Source organism: Eptatretus burgeri, chromosome 4, assembly GCF_056783735.1.
Source record: "Eptatretus burgeri isolate ZD-2024b chromosome 4, Ebu_testis_v1, whole genome shotgun sequence".
Lineage (NCBI taxonomy): Eukaryota > Metazoa > Chordata > Myxini > Myxiniformes > Myxinidae > Eptatretus > Eptatretus burgeri.
Window position 1 is genome coordinate 7,235,604 of NC_140964.1, and position 21,106 is coordinate 7,256,709.

Sequence of the window (21,106 nt, forward strand, 5' to 3'; positions counted from 1 at the left end):
CAAATAAACAAATGAGACAAACAAGCAGTCATTGACTGGTACTTACGAAATCAGTTGCTATGACCTTGCCCTTTCGATCTCAAAAACGATATGCTTCTAGCTTTTGATTGGTGAACCAGTTCAGTGACCCAATAAGGAAATTCTGCTCAAATTACAAGTGAATCAAAAGAAAAATTGATGATTTTAGGAGACCATGACCTTTTCACCTCAAAAATAATAGGCTTCCAGCTTTTGACTAGCTTTACCAGGTGGTTAAGTTTTGCGAAGATCAGTGTTTAAGTGGGATGTGTACGTCATTGACAGACAGATGGAACTAGTATGGCACTTGATGGAGCGCATACCTCCGCCAGGCTGAACAATTTACGTTTTGTATCCCACCGATAGGCCGGATCTGAATCCGAACCTTAACCAAAATTTAGTCAGCTTGTTCTTGTCACCGACCGACCTCATCCACCAAGTTTTGTCCAAATCTGTCCAAGTTTTTGAAAAAATCAGTATATCATGCTATATATCATTTTTGGCCCATCTCTCAATGGTGAAGAATATTTTTTTTAATTATTATTCTAAAATTCTCAGATCTGGATCTTCACCAAAATAAAATCAATTTGTCATCACACATGAAACCTGCCCACCAAGTTTTGTCCAAATTCGTCCATAAATTTTTGAGATACCCTGCTCACAGACAGATAGACAGGGGTGAAAACATAACCTCCGTCCACCTTCGGTGGCGGAGGTAAAAAAACAGGCTCGAACCACCAATATATTTGTGAATCTTCGATTTCACAGTAACAAACAAACAGACACTTCTAAAATGATATATACTGTTGTACGATTGGGAGTGTTGAAGTCTCATCCACCGAGTACAAACGTTGTCCACATGCCTCGCTTTTCTTGCCATTGTGCTTGTTTCTGTCTAAAGTGATTAAAACTATTTCACAACAAATTTGATTGGGTGCAAGTTTTCTTGCCAATCGCAGAAGCAAATCATTTTGAATGCACCAATCAGGCTCAGCCACGAGAGCTGCGTCTGGGACGTGAAATCATTTTACTTCAAGAGGATAACAAAATAAACAAAATACTTCAGCATTCCCACATACAGCAGGAGATCGAACCAAAGGCACATTTGAATCACACCAAATTCAACACCATGTTCTGGTAAGAAACTCGATTTGCTAACGAGACGAGCTCTGACGAGTGCAATTCCATCAACATTTTATTTGTATTGAATTCCTCAAAAAGAGCTCATCCCACAACACCCGCCATGGTGGTGGTTTAACTAAAATGGTAACAACGCGACATTCCCAACACTCTGCGACGACGTGAGGGTCACGACAGCTCCCGGTGGGAATCTCGAGGGTACGCTGCGTGCAGGAATGCGACGAGCTGTACCACACGACGCACGGACCCTGCTATCGGATCTCTCCAGACACGAGTTGTCCACAACAACGTATTTCAAACAAACAACTTCCTCACGCTACATTTTACAGAGCGTTCCTGATGGCACAAACCTCAGGGAGCAAAAGAGTTTCCACTGGTGAAACCTCTCAGATCGATTCAGCAGAAGCGGTTTTTTGACAAAGACGTGCGAGTAATCCAGCCATTTGTAGCAGAGAGTGAACACCCTCCACGACCCGCATATGCGTTAAACCAATCTCCTGGAAGGGGGACGAGGTCAGAGAGAGTCAATCATAAAATAAAACAAGTAAAATCAAGTCATTGGTTGATACGTCCATCAACTGAGATCAAACGTCGATGCAAATATGGGAATGACTGCCATTTATATTTTATATCACATAAATAGAGATATCAGCTCACAAAACGGACAACGAGAGGATGGGAAGTTAAGTGGAGAACGTGTGTGTGTGTGTGTGTGTGTGTGTGTGTGTGTGTGTGTGTGTGTGTGTGTGTGTGTGTGTGTGTGTGTGTGTGTGTGTGTGTGTGTGTGTGTGTGTGTGTGTGTGTGTGTGTGTGTGTGTGTTTTCTTTGATCGATATACAATTCCACACCACTTCACCAAATTTTGCGTACGTGCTAGTGGTACCCAGGCAGGTTAAGGAGCACACAAAAAAAGTTCCCCTCAAACTCCCCCTCCCACCCCCTCCTCACAAGGATATGCACTGTATGTATGTGTGTTTGTAAGTCTGAAAAATACAAGAAAAAAAGAAAAACACTGGACACAAAAAAAATTTTGAGCTCAACAAAAACCAAAAGGTCAACACAGGCCGAATTTCTGAAATCCTCAATTTTCATCCGATTGACTTGAAATCTGAACAGGATTTTCATTAAAATGACCCTCATGTGTCACGTGGTCTGGCAGCCGCCACATTGGATCGAAAGGAAAATCTTTGAAAACCTTCATAGGAGAAACCGCTTAACCGATCAATGCAAAATTTAACTAATCGATCAACTACCCATGGAAAATATGGTTTTATAAAGATGACGTCATCAGTCACATGGTCTGGTTGCCATACTGGATCAAAAAAAAAAAGTTCACTCACACTAAGTCCTCAAGACTGCACAGGGTATGTATTCTACAAATACCATCTAGTTTGTTCTCGCATGGATAAGTTGTCAGTTCCAGAAACCACAGGTACAATAAATAAATAGGTTGCATAAAAAGGTGTACAATAAACCAGGGGAGGAAGCACACAAAACAACAACAGTTGTAGAAATAAATGTGAAGGAAAAGAGGATGCCAGATGAGAAAACAAATCATGCTTATAAGCCAACTGTAAAGATCTCGATCCGGTATAACTTAACCTACTTTTCGTGACACCGATTCTCTCAAGAAGTAGTCGAACACACAAAAGGAGAAAAGGGGTGAGAAGATGCAGAGAGGAATAAAAGGAAAAATGGCCCCATGGGGGTGGGGATGACGATTATTTCATCAACAGGTGGGGTGAAAATGAGGGATTAGGGGGAAAGGGCCATGGCCCCCCTTCCTGAAGTGGTATGGTCATGGGGAGTACAACGTAAGTTAATGGCATGGTCCTTACATTTCATGAAGAGTTTGGTCTGCATCTGGCAATCGGTTTCTGAGAAGTTGTTAAAATTAATTTCCTGAATTTGAGGTGAAAGCTCCCTTTTCAACCTCTTATTAGGGGGTGGATCCGGTTCTGATGTATCGTACCAAACAAGACCTTTCTGTTCTGATGTACCGTACCAAATTTGGTCCATAAATCGGTCACGTAGTTTGAGAGGAAAATGTTTTAATGAACGTGAGGGATTAGGGGAGGCCTTGACCCCCTTTCCAGGGAAGATACGGCCATGGGGAGCGCACCTTAAGGTTGGGGCATGGTCACGATGCCACCTGGCCAATTTGGCCTGGATCCGGTTGTCGGTTTCTGAGAAAATTTTTGAATGAAACACCAATATTTGGGGCAAACCCCTATTTAAACCTCTTTAAATGGGTGTATCCAGATGGGGATCATAACCCCATGAGACCCTACTGTCCTGATGCATTGTACCAAATTCGGTCCGTATCGCTCAGGTAGTTGTGGAGAAGATGGTTTAGTGAAAATGAGGGATTCGGGGAGGGTGCCCCCTGTGGTCAGGGCATGGTCCTGATGCCTCGTGGCGAGTTTGGTCTGGATCTGTCTGGCAGTTTGAAAAGATATTTGAATAAAATACCAATATTTGCCGTAAAAAAACCAAACAACAAAAAACAAAACAAAACCCTTTCACCCCCTTTATAGGGGGCGCATCCGGATGGGGAGCACAACCTTTCTGTCCTGATGCATCGTACCAAATTTGGCCATAATCGGTCATGTCGTTTATGAGAAGATGGTTTTGTCAAATGTTAACGGACGCATGTACGGACACTGAGACCCACTCTATGAGCTTATTTCGGAGTAATGCCCTAACAAGGGAGTGGTTCGGGCCTGGTTGAACCGAACAAGGCATCCTTCCCTATAACTGATGGGGGCAAACAGACATCAGCTTCCCCACACCCATGACGTGCTCTGAGGTGGGTCCCTGACCAGTCCGGGCGAAGTCAGTGTTTACGTTGAGATTCATAAGAGCGGTTCCTCCCTCTACTGGGGGGGTCGAATGAACCCTGGCGATGTTCTGATCGGAATCCTTCACAAGGACTCCATAAGACAGGCTCTAAATTCGCTGTCGTCACTTGTGACACAGAACTCACCCACCAGGTTCCCAGCTCTCAACTCAACTTTCTCCTCCAACAATCATTTCAAAACTGTCTCTCCAATGACATGATCAAGCGTGTCCATTGGTCGCTCGGCTTGAGAGCAACATCGATTGGTCCGATTCAAATGAGAAGCGTGTGGCATTCGGGTCGAGGACTGTTAGCTGTGAGGCCGGTGAAGTGAAAAGAAAAAAACAAAAAAAAAGGTGTTTCATAAATAAATGAGAAATAAGGACATTTAATCAAAAAAAAAATACATAAAAATATAAATGGATGGAGGAGAGACAAGGCCCTTGTACTAAACTGTCGTGGCAGACAAAAATTGTTTTATTTTTCTGCGTATGGAGACGAGGCTCGTGGAAGAGCTGGAATACTAAACGGATCAGGACGTGACAGAACAAAAGGAAGGGTAGAGTGGGGTTGGGGGGGGGGCAGGAACAGCAGGGTTGAAAGACAAAAAAAAAAAAAAGAGGGAGGTTGGTCACACAAGGGGTGTGGGGGGAGGAATGGGGAGCAGGAAAGGATGAATGGAGTGGACAAGATGGATACAGAAGGAAACTCTCAGGAAGGAAAAACTGGAAATTTGGATGGAGGTGAACTTGTGGGTGGAGGTTAACCACAGTAGAAAAGATCATGGTTTTGGATTGGGGACGATCTAAGATGGTGGTGAACAGCGGTCTTGAACACCTGGAGGGAAGAATGAGATTTTAGAGAATGTGGAAGTTGGTTTCACAAGCAGGAAAAGGAAGAATGGATGAAAATGAATGAGTTTAGGTGAGCAGTGGATCTTGGATTTTGTTAGTTTTACCAGAAGGGGATTGATGGGGGGATTAAGTGTACCCTGCAGAAACCGGGGACGTGGTGTGGACAGAGCACAGAGGAGCAGATGGTGCAAGACCACTGACCTGTCTGTGGTGGGAAAGTGATAGACCCATAGACTCAGCTTCATCGTGGGAGATTCTAATGATCTTGATGGCCTTGGTTTCCACGATGTCAAGCTGAGCAAGATGCGAGGCAGGGGAGCCAGCCAGCCCAGAAGGGAAAGCAGTACTCCATCAAGTTGCAGATGAAAGCCTTCCTTCCTTCCGTGTAAGTGCTGCTTCATCAGGATGAATATTACCACAATGCGGTTACACACAGGCGAGTAACAGTGCTGAAGCAACCAAATTGTGCAAATAAATACATTCACGAGTAAAAATAAAGGCCAGATGTTATCTCATCTTGCTAGCCCCTGCAATGCGGTTTTGAAGGCATTGAGGGAGGATGACGTAGCAGGGTGCTTCTCCAGGTGGTTCCAATCCCTGCAGGTGTGGGGGAAGGAAGGATGAGGCATATTCCTGAGCACTGCAGTGACGTATCATGAATAAAGATTCATGTCCTCTGGTGTATGAGGATGCTTCAGTGAGGTATGCACTCCACCTGATGTCCACCAGGTCATAACGGATGAGGTACATCAAGGCAAGGTGGCTTTGGAGTCGTCTGCCCTCCAAGGTGGGCCATTTTAGTTCATCAAGCATGGCTGTGACACTGCTAGTACGATCGTAATTACGAATTGAATAATGAGCACTTAGATGGTGGTGAACAGCGGTCTTGAACACCTGGAGGGAAGAATGAGAACAGCGGCTGGACCATCTCAAGCATGTTGATGTTACGCCGAGTGCGAGGATCCCATGCTATTGCAACATATTCCACAATTGGTAGGGAATAAGTTGTCAATGTAGCCTTCTCAATTCTACAGTTGCATCAGCTGAAGTTTTGACAAAGAAAGGCAATGGTGGAGTTAGTTTTCTTGACAGTTGCATCCATGCGAGTGTTGAAATTCAGCTTTGAATCGATGTGGACACCAAGGTATTTGGCTGAGTTCACCTCTTTAAAAGCATGGCCATGAATATTACAAAATGATGCACGACATTCTCACTCAGCTGGCAAAGAACTGATGCAAGTGAGATGGGCCGATAATTTGAAGCAGATGATCGGCAGCCCTTCTTGAATAAAGGGACGATAGCTGATTTCTTCCAAGAAGATGGCACACTGCCCTGATTCAGGGATGCCTGGAAGAATAAGGTGACTGCAGGTGAGACTTCTTCAGCCGTTCCTTCAGCAGTTTCGCAGAGATACCGTCAGGCCCGGCTGCTTTGTGTGGTTTAAGGTTTTTGATAAGCTTGGTTCCTCCTTCGCAGCCAATAGTGATATCATCCATGGTTGGATGAAGGCTGGAGCCAAGATTAGGGAGTGGTGAATCACTGTCATCAGTCAATACTGAAGAGAACTGCCTGTTCATGATGTTAGCTTTATGCCTGGGATGTCAGTGAAGAATATTTCCCTCCTTCAGCAGCGCAACTCCCATTTGATGACAGCGTTTAGATGTGACCAACGCTCCCAACTTCTTATTGCCATCTAGGTCACTACTGATGATGATGTCAGACAGGCATTTGTTATAGGTCTGGTGACAGAGCTTCTGCGTTTCCTTCTTGATGTTGTGGTAACGACGCCAATCTCTATCTCTGTTGTGGTGCCTTGCCTTCTTGTCGACGCAGGATTTTTTTTTATAGCACATGCGTTTCGTTGATGTGTCAAACCAACATTGGCTGAATCTGGATGAGCTGGGTTTGGAGTGTATGTTGTCGTCAACGATTTTTTAACAGTGCAGCCTGCGTTTCAGTAGCTAGAACCTCCAATGGTGTTAAGGTACAGTTACGGTCAACAAATTGATCTGTCCATGCTTTGGCATCAGACCGAATGTTCACTCGGTTGGCTTGTTTCCAATGAATAATTTTATGGCGAGGTGGTTTCTTTCTATATGCTCGGGCACTCATCTCCAAGAACACATCATCATGATCACCGAGGCCAGGCATGCCGACACATTGTTTGACCAGGGAAGGGCGATTAGTTGTGATAACATCCAAGAAGTTATCTTTCCGAGTGGGAAAGTTCACAATCTGCTCAAGTCCCAAGTTGGCCAAAGTTTGCAGGAAGGAGTCACTGATGATCTGCATAAGTTGGTGAGAGATAATCTGCGCCGTCGCCCAGTTGATGTTTGATAAATTCATGTCTCCGCCAATTCATACAGCTGTACGTGGGTTTGAGCGACACATCCTCAATGGGTTGATTAAGGTGATCCATGAAGCTTAGGTCAGTCACTACTAGGTGGTCGATACACAGAGGCAATTATAATATTGTGATTACCATTCATCACTTTAACGACTATAAACTCAGATTCAGTGTCGGTTGGTATCTGTTGACTGTTAAGACCGGTAGTAATACCCACTAAGACACCGCCGTAGCCATCTTCCCTGTCCTTTGTGTAGAGATTATATCCTGTGGGAAAGATTTCACCTTGTCCTATACCTGGTTTCAACCACGTCTCACATCCCATGATGATGTCGGGTTTCGTTGCTTCGATGAAGCTCCAGAACTCTTCCCATTTAATACAAATCCTCTGGAAGTTGATGACCAGGCTGTGCAAGTTTGATGCGCAAGCTCGTGGACGTCGTTCAGGTGGTGATGATGAGGCTGATGGTGAACCTGGGGACATCAGTACTTGTGGAGCCTCTGCTTGAAATGAGAGTAGTATTAAAATGGGTAAAATTGAAGGTATCACCATCACTCTCCATGACGACTGTGTCAAATAAGATAGATGATGGATTTGGTAATCCACAGTTCGGGCACTTCCAGGGGTAATCACTTCTCCCCAGGTTAGACAAGAGAATGTTGTCTATCCTAACACAATCGGCATGGTACCATGTGTCACATGATTCACATCGTGTACTCGCCTTCGGTCCTTTATAATTAGTGCAGGCCCTATTGCATGTGCCACATAGTAATTTTGGAGGTCTTGGTCCAGGGTTGGTTTCCACGTTGCCACCTATCAGAAGGATGACGAAAAGCAGGGACAGGGAGTGCGTGCAAGACAAATGGAGAAGAAGCATGTTGTTCATAGTAAAGTCAGAATTGGCGTTTTTAGCCCTCACTGAGGTTACATCCATCACTTACGTTGGTGGTGGACACATAGTATGATGGTCTAGTGAAAATAATCTTCAATCAACTTGTAGACCAAGTGTTGATCGTACTAAACCTGTAATAGGGTCGAGTTTTTGAAGGCTAAGCCAACGTCGACTTGTCCAAAGGCCACATTGCTGGCCTGGTTGGATTCACTAAATCTGCACATATACCCTGCTGCCTGCACCGCTATCCCGCGGTTCTTGGCCGCCGAGCCAGATCAGCAGCGGTGGGCAGCCAAAGGTGCGGTACTTCTCGTACAGGTTCCTTCTTGCGCCGCCGTTGCCGTAACTTAAGATTTTTAAATCTAATCCTCACTCAGCCTGGAAACCAGATCTTGATCGCGTTAGACCTGCAATGCTAATGGTAGTTTTTGCACATATTGGTGTAAAATCGGCAAAAACAAACGATATAGTTGCAGACAAAATGGAGTACACGTACATCCGCACGGTTCCACACACAAAATTGAAAATTACAAAATAATGAATAACTAATCAGATAATTATTAACACTTTCGAGTCCACTTTTGTTACACACACAGCAATTGCGCGTGCATCACACGAACCTTGATGAATTCGAGCTTTAAGTACTCCGCCATGTGGAATGTCTTGCACACCCTGAACACGTTCCCAATGATGTCCTCCGGCGAATACCCGAGCTTCCATAAGTGTGCCATGATCTGTCCAAAAACAAACACTGTACTTCTTTTGGTCACGTGGGAAGACCGACGAACTAACGTACAGGAACATAACAGAACACACAATGACCCGTGAGGTTCACATTTGTATCTCATCTTAACCTTCGAACATGTGAACATGAAATTACAGTACTGTTTACATGTTTGCCGACACAGCTGTTTCTGCCAACTGAGAGGAAACCTCCACGTCTTAAAGACAGTAACAACATGCTGCTAACCGAGTGGGCCTTTAGAGTCACTGGGAAATACACTGCATGCCCTTCACTGTGTTGCACCCAAAGCACCACCTGCAGTGTTCCACACCATTCCCCACTACCACCTCCACTCCTACACCCAATGCAGCTTCCCCTCCCCATGCGAAACAAAAATAGGGCAATTCTTTAAAACAAACAATGAAAACAACATCATAAAATGATACACTTAATCCCCCCACATCTATGGACATACGTGCGGCACGTGGACACAGCACCATTACCTTGTACGCTTCGTCAATGTTGGCATCGACACAATGCTGAAGCATCTCTTTGACGAGCAGTGGGTGAGGTTCATCACACACCTGCGAAGCACAAGTTTGAGAAGTTTGCGTTCGAAGGAAGAAAGAGAGCAGTGAAAAGTCAAAATAACGTAGGACAAAAAAAACAAAATACAGACAAACCATAGAATCAAAATAAATACCGTCAGACACGCACACAAGCACGTGCTCGCCATTACAACAAAATGTGTGTCGTTGCTATTGTTGATTAACCCCTGTCAGTTCTGCTCGAACAGGCCCACGGCACGGAGATAGCCGATCGATCTCCCGGGAGAGACCTAGAGACCCCTCACGTCGAAGATGTTGTGCTCTTGCCTTCGTGGAGCCAGAACCATGCAGTGTTCCATAATGTGTTTTATTGTGTGTGGGGCGGCCTGGCAGAGGTTGCAGGTGTCATCAGTGGTATCGTCGACTCTGTTTTCACTGTCAAAGCTGTAGGTGGTGTCCATAGCCAAGGCGTGAAGGGTAAACACGAAAGCATGAGCAGACCCCAGGAGTAAGTTATCTGTGTCGTTAATGGGTGGGGGTGGGGGGGGGTTAGTGCCCAGGATACTATTTTGTCCCAGGTTATTGATTGCAGATATGCTGATGCAAGTATGCATGTGTTTTTTGTTGTTATCGTTGATCAATGTGGGGATGTTTTGAACGATGTCGGTGTGGTGCGTTTGTGGTGTAGTCGTAATGAGTCAAGGGGTCTGTGGTGGGAGAACAAGCACTGGCACAGGTGATTAGTATTGGCACTTGCAGCTGCACACCTCTTATGTCCAAGTGGTCTTTACTTTTTAACATTTTTGCCTCTGTGTCGGTGCTCGATGGGTGTTGTTAATGTGCAACCTGTAATGATGTGAAGGCCTTTGTTTAGTGTGGTCTGCAGTGTATTGCTGTTGCTGTTGCTGTGTCGCCCCAGACAGTTCTCTCGAACAAGCCCGCGGCACGGAGACGGCCGATCGATCTCCCAGGAGCGACTCAAAGATTCCCCACATCAAGGATAGTGTACCCCGCCTTCACAAAGTCACAGCTACGACTGAGTTAGAAAGAGAGAGACAAGAGGGAAATCGCCAGTCCATGAGGACCAATCGGCACTCTGACCATGACTGCGCTGCCCTGACAAATTCAGGCAGCAGGGAAGAATGAGGAAGTATACTCGTGATGTTGTTTTTTTGTGGTGTCCGAAGTCAGTACAGGTGAGTGCTCCAAGTGTGTTCAGCCTGGGTGTGCACGTTTTTTTTATGTTTGTGATGTAATCCGAGGATGATGTAGATGTGTTAAAAGTTATGTCTTGTATTTTTGATTGGTGTTTCAGGGGCAGTAGATATGGGAGACCAGTCCTGAAGAGAGATGGCTGCTTGCAGTCCCTGCAGTTTGTGAGGAGAGTGGTTGTGGAATGGTTTGGTCTGAATGAGTGTTGTTGTTCGAGTTTCTGCCATTACGTTCCTGACTGGTTCGAGATAAACACTGATATCTTATAACTGAACACGTCACACTCAAATACATCGAGGTGGAAAAACAAATCAGCAGCAATACGAAGTACAGTCAAAATAACCATGGTATTCAATCACATGTGAAAACAATCTGCCCGAGTCGCTGCATGAAACATAAAAAACGAGTCCAATCGATGTCCTTTTACCTTGAATACATTGTCACTGCTCACAAAGCCGAATCCAGAGTATGTGGACTGCAAGTTGTTGAGTGCCTAGAAAGGACAAAGTCAGAAAACACGTGAAGGATAGTCAGGACGACGATGTCTGTGGCCCATTCCTGGTACCTCATCCAAAATGAGCGTGTGGCGTATCGAGAACAAATCAAACGAGGCACGCTCGTCGCTTACAGCACTTCGTCCCCACACAAAAAGAACAAGAACAACATTTTGCAATGGAAACTGGAAACTATCAGCTTCCATCTCGGTAGAGACCGTTTAAGCACTCGGCGAGGCCGTGCAACTCTCGGCGTACGGAGCATGCGTTGCAGCGCCGCTCCGTCACATGATGGTCACATGGAAAAGCAGCATTTTGCGAACTGCAAGCGTCAGCACATTAAATGTGCTCTGGGCATGACGTCGGCCTCCTTACTGCCAAACCGTTTAAACTCCGATATAATAAACCAAGTGCATTTCTGATGTCATCGTTTGAGATGCAAGGCGTACAATCATGGTTACGATGTGCAGACTCATTTACGTTAACTCAAAAAACAAGAAACATCGAACCAGGAAGATGGAGAGATCGATGCACGTCGAGACCATGGCACAAAATAATCAAACAGGATTGGTAGAATGTTTTCAATAACTTTGTGGTGTGATGTTGATTTCCACAGCTGTTACACACACCACCACAATGAGTGGGTGTGCAATAGATGTCATTCATATGTACTGTATATATATATATATATATATATATATATATATATATATATATATATATATATATATATATATATATATATATATATATATATTATCCCTGTGTCGTAAGAGGCGACCAGGGTTGCGTCAGGAAGGGCGTCCGGCGTAAGACGTGCCAAATCACAATGCGGATCATACGGATGATCCGCTGTGGCGACCCCGAACGGGAACAGCCGAAAGAAGAAGAAGAATAAGAAGAAGAAGAAATATATATATATATATATATATATATATATATATATATATATATATATATATATTGTTGTGGTTACCAGATTCGCAAACCACCATTCAGGTCCCTTAGGTGAGGTATCTCGGTAAGTGCATGTGTAGTTAGGCCCAAACCCGTTGTCTAGTGGGAATACATGTCATTTATGCGAGCTGCGACTCTTCAGGATAGCCGTTTTTCTTTTACTATCTTTATTTTGGACCAACCGCCATGATCACAACCACAACATCAACCACCGACCACAACCACCGCTTCACCACAACCGCCACGACCTTCACGTCACACCTCGCAACCGTAGCATCGCCACCGTTCTTGCCCCGCTGTGGGTACCGGTGTTGGACTCATGCAGAACGCGCGTCGAACAGCGTGTACAAAATCACGGATTTTGTGCTTCAAAAACGGATCAAAAACGACACACGCCCACTTTTTGCCGTCCAATCGGTGAGCGAGGGGCGATTTGGCCCCGCCTCCAGAACGATCGATATATGCAAATTTGTGGATCAAAAAGCCTTCACGCCCACTTTTTCTCGGGCCAATGGGGAGCGAGGTAAAAGGTCAAAGGGAGGGGGTCAAAGGCGAAGTTACGGGGGGGATAAAAGGACGGTGTTCGTCAGTCACGAGAGTCGCAAACGAGAACGAGAGGGAGTCGAGAACGAGAAGGAGTCGGAACGGAGGGGACGAGTGTGGAAGACTGGAGCCCGAAGCCTGCAGTGGCTGGAGAAGCTGAAGAGAGTCGGACGAGGGGGTGCTCGCGTCGGTGCCAGGAGCTGCACGCCCGAGGGAGGCCGGCAGCGCGACCTGGCCGAGGTGGAGACGCACACCAGGGATAATAAAGATCCTCTATACCCCGAGCATCAGCAACCCCCTCCTGTTTCCCCCCGCGCTGAGATAGTGCGACCAAGGGGGCCCCGTTCCCACCCCCTGCCAGGCACTGTCCACGAGGCCCGCGGGTTGCGGGGCCATCGCCGCTCCGCGTCTCATCACCAGACGGGTAGGCCCGACCCGGTCTCGGCCTCAGGCCTGCCTCATTCTTGAGGGTATTTCTTTTCCTCGGTTTTGGGTATGTGTTGTCGGCGCCGTCTGTGAAGTAGAATTGTATAAGTGTTGCCGTGTGCTCGGTAGTCGGTATTAGCTCTGCACTGTGTTTTCACTTTTATGTTTTGTGTAAATGGAATTGTGTTTTCTTTTTTTGTGTGCATTTGGTGGAATTGTATTTGTGTGCTTCCCGTGTGCCGCGAATAAATGTGCTTTATTGTTGAACTGTTTCCCGCTTCGCTTCGTCTTTTTCCTCCATTGAATCCCCATCTTGCTTCACGTAAAGGGTTGGTAGTGGGCTGAATACGCCCGATAATTAATCGAACCGTCGAGGTCGACGATAACACCGCTCGGTTATTCTGATAGTACGGAACGGGTCGCTTAAGTGGCCCGTGTCCAAAGTCGACCTGCGGCGAGGTGCGATCGCCCGGTCTACCCTCCGCGTGGGTACTTAGGTAGTTCGAATTTGGCGAGCAACCCTATCCCACGTGGGGGCTGATTGGCTCGATCGCGGTGAGACCGAAAGGTCCACCCGTGACTGGTTCCCGGCGTTAGTCCGAGAGGGTCACGACTGGATTGTCCGTCCGGTGGGCGACGTGCCGCGATTCGAGTTACGTGGCCGTCGCACGCCGGCGGGCGCGAAGACCGCAACAATATATATATATATATATATATATATATATATATATATATATATATATATATATATATATATATATATATATATATATATATATATATATATTGTTGCGAATTTGGAAAGCAAATCGCACTCAACATTCAGGTCCTTTAGCTCAGTTATTTTGGTAAGTACATGTTGCCACTTAGGGTCCCGACCCTAGTCTAATGGGTAATTAAATTTTCCTGCGCTGTGAAGTTGTTTTAATCGTCAGGTTTTCTTTTCGTTATTTTTTACACCACCAACTACATCATCGACTCCACCGCCGACCGCACCGCATCCCCCTCGCTTCACTCCAGTCACCATGCCACCTGGCCAATTGGGGGGTTTGCCGCCCGTTTTGGCGAATGTGAGGAATGACGAGGGCGCATTCGCAGAAGGTGTGGAGAAGGCAGGGTTCGGGGAGGAGCCACGCGGTGGCCCTCGACCAATCGGCGTGCAGCAGGTGGGGTGATCGCGACTCAGCCAATCCGGGCCCACGACGGGAGAGGGCGGAGTTGCGAGGAGGCACCCCCCCCCCCCACGCCCCTTCGAAGCGGGGGAGATAAAAATAGCGCGGTCCAGGCACGATGTCATTCCCCTGGCGTTCTGGTCTGGCGCGGTCTGCGCGCGCAGGCGTTCTGTTCGGGGATCGGCGCGTTCTGCTCATTGAACAATAGTGTGGTCTGTGCGCTGGAAGAGTTGGTTTGTTCAGTACTGCGATCGGCGCGTCGAGGAGTTCGTTCGTTCTGTACTGGGATTGGCACGTCGAGGAGCACGGTCTGCGCGCGCGCGCTGAGGTACATCAGAACTCGGTACATGGCATTTGCTGGTCGTCTGGTTGATCGTCGTTTTCGTCGTCGCGGAGGTCTGGAGCCTTCTCGTCTTGGTGATCGCCATCGTGGTCGTCGTCGAGGACAGGTCCAAGATAGACCCTGGCTTTCAGCTCGCCTGTCCCTCCGAGCTGAAAGTCATAGTAAAGGCAATAGCCACCATTTCTGTCTGGGCGCGCGTGCCTGTTTGTGGCGCCCGTCTAGTAAGTAGTGAATTGTTTTTAGTGCCTTTGCCTGTACATACTTGCATTCCTGATATTCGGTTTAAATCTGCTCTTGCGTGCTTCCCTAACCCCCCCCCCCCATTATTGTGAATAAAAACCCCGATTGTTAAATGTACTCAGCTCGTCGTGTCATTTCCTTCATTGGCTGAATATGTCGTGCATGTGAGGGATTAGATGGCCATTGCCAGGGTCACAAGATAATCGGGCCGGCAGAATTCGGTGATACCACCGCTCGGCTACACACACGGAACGGGCCCGCTTAAGCGGCTCGCTTCCGTACGAGTTCCGCCGAGGGTGAAGTACCCCGGTAGCTGGATCACGTGGGTACTTAGGTAAGCTGAAGTTGGCAATTAACCCAACCCCACGTGATCTCCCCATTGGCGTATTTCGGTCCAAAATAACCAGGACCCGTCGATCCGGACTTATCCGGGCCGGCGATCTGTAATTCCGGGCGATCGAGCCAAGACGTCCCCACTGCTTCATCGAGGGTCGTGCTCGTGGCAACGCGCCGAAGGGAAACCTCAACAATATATATATATACACACACACACACACACACACACACACACACACATATATTATATATATATATATATATATATATATATATATATATATATATATATATATATATATATAAAAAACTAAAAATAGGCAGCTCAGAGTTGCAAGGAGAGTAAAAGCCCACTGAGCCTAAAGAATAATTAAATCCTTTGTTAAAATCCTGATGTTTCAGAAGACCACTATCTTCCGTCCTCAGAGGGAATAAGACATCAGATGTGCAGCTGCAGAGTCATGAGCTGTACTTATTACGTCCGACGGGAATGGCTACGCATCATGATTGGCCTGTGAAGGGGACTAATGGCATGCGATTTGGCATAGATTTAATAGAGTGGGATTGGAGGATGGATTTGCTTCCGGTTCGGATGTTTGGGCCCCCGGTTCAGTGTCATGAGTTTAATGTCTGCCCCGGGTTTGTGTATGGGGCTTGACCTTCACACCCACAGGTGGGGGTGTGGGCGATTGCGGAATCCTCAATAAGCAGCATGCAGGTCGACGTGACTGTTAATCGACCGTGTGCCCGAAAGCCATGCTTCGAGAATTTCCCAGCCAGCCTGGCCGGGTGCCAAGGCTTTAACTTCTGTGTTTTCCCACGCGAAGGTGTGCTGTGGACTGTGGCAATGTGCCGCGACCAGCGAAAATATACGAACACCAGTTTTGTATTTTTAATTAATTTTCTGAAATTTGTAGAATTTGTTTTTCACTTGGAAGTTGTGGGTTACGATGTGTAAATAAAGTTGGAAAAAAGTCTGCTGTAATTAAATTTTATTCCAGCCTACAAGGCAACAAAAGGTGAAAATTTTGAAACGGGGTAGACACTTTCTATAGGCACTGAAAAGCTTTGAACAGGAACATTGTGGCCTCACCCTCTTATTATTACCCCCACCAACGAAGATGGACAGAGGTTATGGTTTCACCCCTGTCTGTTTCTTTGTCTGTCTGTGGGCAGGATATCTCAAAAAGTTGTGGACAGATTCGGACAAAAAATAAAAATAAAAAAAAAAAAAAAAATAAAAAAAAAAAAACTTTGTAGACAGGTTGGGTGTGTGACAAAGACCAATCGATTATATTTTAGTGAAGATCCGAATCCGGATACGAGAAAATTATTTAATTTCATCAGTAATTCTTCATCATTGAGAGATGGAGTGAAAAACAATATTTCAAAAAAGTTGTGAATGGATTATGACAAAACTTGGTGGATGAGTTAGTTAGATGACAAGAACAAGCGGATGAGATTTTGGTTCAGGTCCGAATACAGGTCCGGCCTATCAGGTGAATAGAAAACGTAAACTGTTCCACCTGGTGGAGGTATGCGCTCGACCGAGTGCCGTTCTTGTTGTCTCGTGTTTACTCCCACCCTCCCCCTCAAACTCACCATTTTAAGTTGTTAAATGCAGGTTGGATTGTAAAGACCACCATTCCAGTCCGAGACAAAACACAAGGAATAATAAATGTTAAAATAAAAATCACAGGCTGCTCAAATATCACAAAGTGGAGAGGAGGGATCAAAAACACGGAGGACGCACCTGCCTCATGTCTCCTTGAGCCGTAAAGATTATCGCTTCGAGCCCATCGTCCGTCGTGGGAACAGATTCCTTCTCGGCCACGGTCGTGAGCCGGCACAGCACCTGGTTGTCGGTGAGACGTCCATAGCGAAGCACGGCACAGCGAGACTGGATAGCTTCTGCACGCATATGAAGGGTCCGTTAGCGACGATAAAACACCCACGCAAGCATGCACTCCAGCATGAAACACGCAGTATTCTGTTGTACCTCCTCAATCAAAGCGTCTCTCATATTAATCTGCCGCTATGGGTTCAGGGTGGATTCACACGAACGAGCTTCCCAATAAATTAATTTTGCAGCTGCAGGACTTTAAGGCCCAACAGTCATGGCCATGACACAAGGTACAAATAACTAACGAGTTATTTTTGTAGAATCTAATATTTTGTATTATTTATCCACAACTGACTATGCAAATGGACTACTCAGGAAATCAGCTAAAATAGTTTTAAGGGACTGCTTCTTGAACCCAAGGAGAATTTCCTCGGCGGAATAGACTGCCTGCGCCCTGGTAGAGAAAGAACAGAGCACGGGACGTATAAACTGCCAATAATACCATCCATCCGAGTGCCAGAAACTCCTCAATTAGAATCCTCACCCCACCCTCCCTCCCCCAAAGTAGACAATAAATACAACAATATGCAAAACCATATGTTCATTTTGGGGGGGGGGGGAGGAGAGTGGGGATTTTACCCATTGTAGAGATATTACAACCTTACAATGAATGAAATTCCACACATTATAAACGACAGTTCAGAGTACACCTTACCCCCTGCAGTCTTGAGAAAAAGGACATGGCAGGGGTCTTTGACTCTTGCTTTGCATTTTTCTTGAACTTTGAATGACGGGTGTGATGACAACCATGCGAAACTGATGGGTCAAACGAAACACTCCACATCTGAACCTTCTGCCAACTCCGCCCTCAGAGCGTATGGCAAATTTTGTTGGTCAAGTACTGCTAAACTGAAGGTTTTTGGAAGTGTGAACAAGGCGATTTGTGTTCTCGTGTTCAAATATATAATTCAATCGAAGTTTCTTTTAAAGTTTTAAAAGCTGCAGAACAACAAAAAGCATTTCTTCAGAAGTTTACCACCATTTATGCACCATCTTTTACAGTTTACACCACCATATTTAACATGTTAAATTAATTGTGTCCTTTGTGACGTCCATAAAAAAACAGTACGTTTCATGTTTGGAATGATATTAAATTTTGCTGGACAGACAGAATCGATTGCTTTACCGCGGTGTGCACATGTGCGCTTGGAATGGGATTCTGTACAATTTGCCAAATTCAGAGCAAGGTACTGCTAAACTGCAGGTTCGTGTTCTGATTTATGCTATACAGTGTTCAAAATATAAAATTCAATTGAAAGCAAGTAGATCCTCGATCATAGATAAACGTCTGCTAGACAGACAAATATAATGACCAACTTGCTTAACGCCGCTTTGCGCAACACACGTGGGATAACGATCACAAAATTCTATTGATTCATATCATTTGACCAACACAGGCCCGTTTAGGGTTCTCATCTGAATCGATGGCTCATAATGCTCGGCACCTGGGTTCATATACCATCTGTATTTATCCATCGTTTACCAACGTCCTTATAATTCACATAAGGTACATTGATGTGTGCCAATGTCTTTGCCCCACATATGATTCATGTGCAAGTTCCACTCTGAGACTGATGCAATCAAAACTTCTTCTTTTTTTAAAATTAAAAACTAAACTTTATCTCTGCTTTATCAAGACATTATTACCTCCACCATCTGCGATGGACGGAGGTATTGTCTTCACCTGTCTGTTTGTTTGGGTGCACGATATCTCAGAGTTGTGGATGGATTTGGATGAAATTTAGTGAGCAGGCTGAGTTTGTGACAAGGACAAACTGATTAAATTTTGGTGAAGATCCGGATCTGGATACTATAATTTTAATGGATTCTTCACCATTGAGAGATTGGGCAAAACAAATATACAAAACAGTATCTCAAAAAGTTGTGGACAAGTTATGACAAAACCAGGTGGATGAGTTGGTTAGGTGACAAGAAGAACAAACCGATTCAATTTTGGTTAAGGTCCGCAATCATATCCGACCAATCAGTGATACAAAATGTAAACTATTCAGCCTGGTAAAAGTGAGTGCTCCATCGAGTGTGATTCTAGTTTATCTCTGCTTTAATAAATACATTATTTTTGGAAATAGTTATTGCCTCTGCTTTTATAAATACAGTATTATTAGTCATAGTTATTACCTCTGCTTTTATAAATACATCTTTATTAGTAATCGTTATTTTCTCTGCTTAAATAAATACATTATTATTGGTCATAGTTATTACCTCTGCTTTCACAAATACATCATTATTAGGAAAAGTTATTATCTCTCCATTGATAAATACATTATTATTGGGAATAGTTATAATCCCTGCTTTAATAAATACATCATTATTAGTAATACTTATTACCTCTGCTTTAATAAATACATCATTATAAGTTATAGTTATTTTCTCTGCTTAAATAAATACATGATTATTAGTAATAGTTATTTCCTCTGCTTAAATAAATACATTATTTTTAGTAATGGTTATTATCTCTGCTTTAATCAATACATTATTAGTAATAGTTATTACCTCTGCTTTAATAAATACATGATTATTAGTAATAGTTATTTCCTCTGCTTAAATAAATACATTATTATTGGTAATAGTTATTATCCCTGCTTTAATAAATACATTATTATTAGTAATAGTTATTTTCTCTGCTTTAATAAATACATCATTATTTGCAATAGTTATTACCTCTGCTTTAATAAATACATCATGATGAGTAATAGTTATTTCCTCTGCTTAAATAAATACATTATCATTGGTAATAGTTATTTTCTCTGCTTTAATAAATACATCATTATTAGTAATAGTTATTACTTCTGCTTTAATAAATACATCATGATGAGTAATTGTTATTTTCTCTGCTGAAATCAATACATTATTATTAGTAATAGTTATTTTCTCTGCTTTAATACACACATTAGTATTGGTAATAGTTATTTTTGTTGCAGACCGCAAAGTGGGGCGGTAGGGTCGACTCTACCGACCACCCGGAATCTAGATCGTACCTTTCGGAAAACTCCGCCAGGTACGGGTCCCTTACCGAACCGTGAATCATCAATAATTACATCACGTGGTACAGGGTTATTTGCCAATCTTCAAAATACCGAGAGCTCCACGTGGCGAGTTACCGAGTATTCACACCCTCGACAGCCCTCGTACGAGTCGAGCCGTTAGCGTGCCCGACCCGAGCGGACGGTTGCCAAAGTTCCATCGGTCCAAATGTACCTTTACCGCGGCAGCAGCCTTTATAATTCACCAACACGCGCAATGTTAAGCCAATGGAAGAAACACAGCAACGAACTGATACATTTAATGAATGTATTTATTTATAATGGGGGAAAGGGGGGAGCACGCAAGAAGCAGAGTTATCACGACTAATGAGATGCAAGTATGTACAAGGCACTTAACAGTTGCTACTTAAAGACGAGCCCACACACAGACACACACACAGAAATGGACCCCAATGGTCTTTATTGAACGCCTCCAGTTCGAGGACAGGTGAGCTAGACCAGAGCCTGTGCTTGGACCTGTCCACCTAGTGTGGTCTTCGACGATCCGGCTCGATGGGACTAGAACCCGCAACACAACGCCGTTCCAAGCACCGGGCACCGCACTCTCCAACCGGCCACGCAACAACCGACCAAGGCCAAGGATCAGAGACGATGATGAACCAGCTCGGCGGGACTCGAACCCGCAACACAATGATGATGACCACCATGACGACCACGACCCCAAGACGACAACCAGGTGACAGCCAAGACGACACCGACCCCAAGACGTCAACCAGGTGACAACCAAGATGACCCACCAAGACGACCAACCAACCAACCTGGCGTTCTTTTATATCTTCTTCTTCCCCAGGGTCAGACAATCGCCCTCTGAGGCGGCCTCCCCTCTCATTGGCCGGCATGTCGTGAGAACATCGCCTTCTGAGGCGACCTCCCCTCTCATTGGCCGGCGTGTCGTGAGAACATCGCCTTCTGCGGCGGCCTCCACTCTCATTGGCCGGCGTATCGTGAGAACATCGCCTTCTGAGGCGGCCTCCACTCTCATTGGCCGGAATGTCGTGAGAACATCGCCTTCTGAGGCGGCCTCCACTCTCATTGGCCGGCGTATCGTGAGA

The 21,106-nt window shown here is 45.1% G+C and overlaps 1 protein-coding gene across 2 annotated transcripts in view; it reads right to left on the reverse strand.

Moving 5' to 3' along the window:
- Window positions 1-1,022: 1,022 nt before the first annotated feature.
- Window positions 1,023-21,106, reverse strand: part of RFC2 (replication factor C subunit 2) — a 37,933-nt gene continuing 17,849 nt past the window's right edge. The window contains exons 7-12 of one of the 2 annotated variants that reach the window (XM_085876778.1): window positions 16,840-16,997; window positions 11,003-11,068; window positions 9,319-9,399; window positions 8,712-8,825; window positions 1,509-1,655; window positions 1,023-1,383 (exon numbers count right to left, since the gene is read on the reverse strand). In XM_085876778.1, coding sequence (XP_085732904.1) covers window positions 1,545-1,655; window positions 8,712-8,825; window positions 9,319-9,399; window positions 11,003-11,068; window positions 16,840-16,997 — 530 coding nt within the window. In that variant the 3' untranslated portion in view covers window positions 1,023-1,383; window positions 1,509-1,544. Of the gene's footprint in view, window positions 1,656-8,711; window positions 8,826-9,318; window positions 9,400-11,002; window positions 11,069-16,839; window positions 16,998-21,106 lie in introns of both variants that reach the window. The other variant, XM_085876777.1, reaches the window with a different exon arrangement.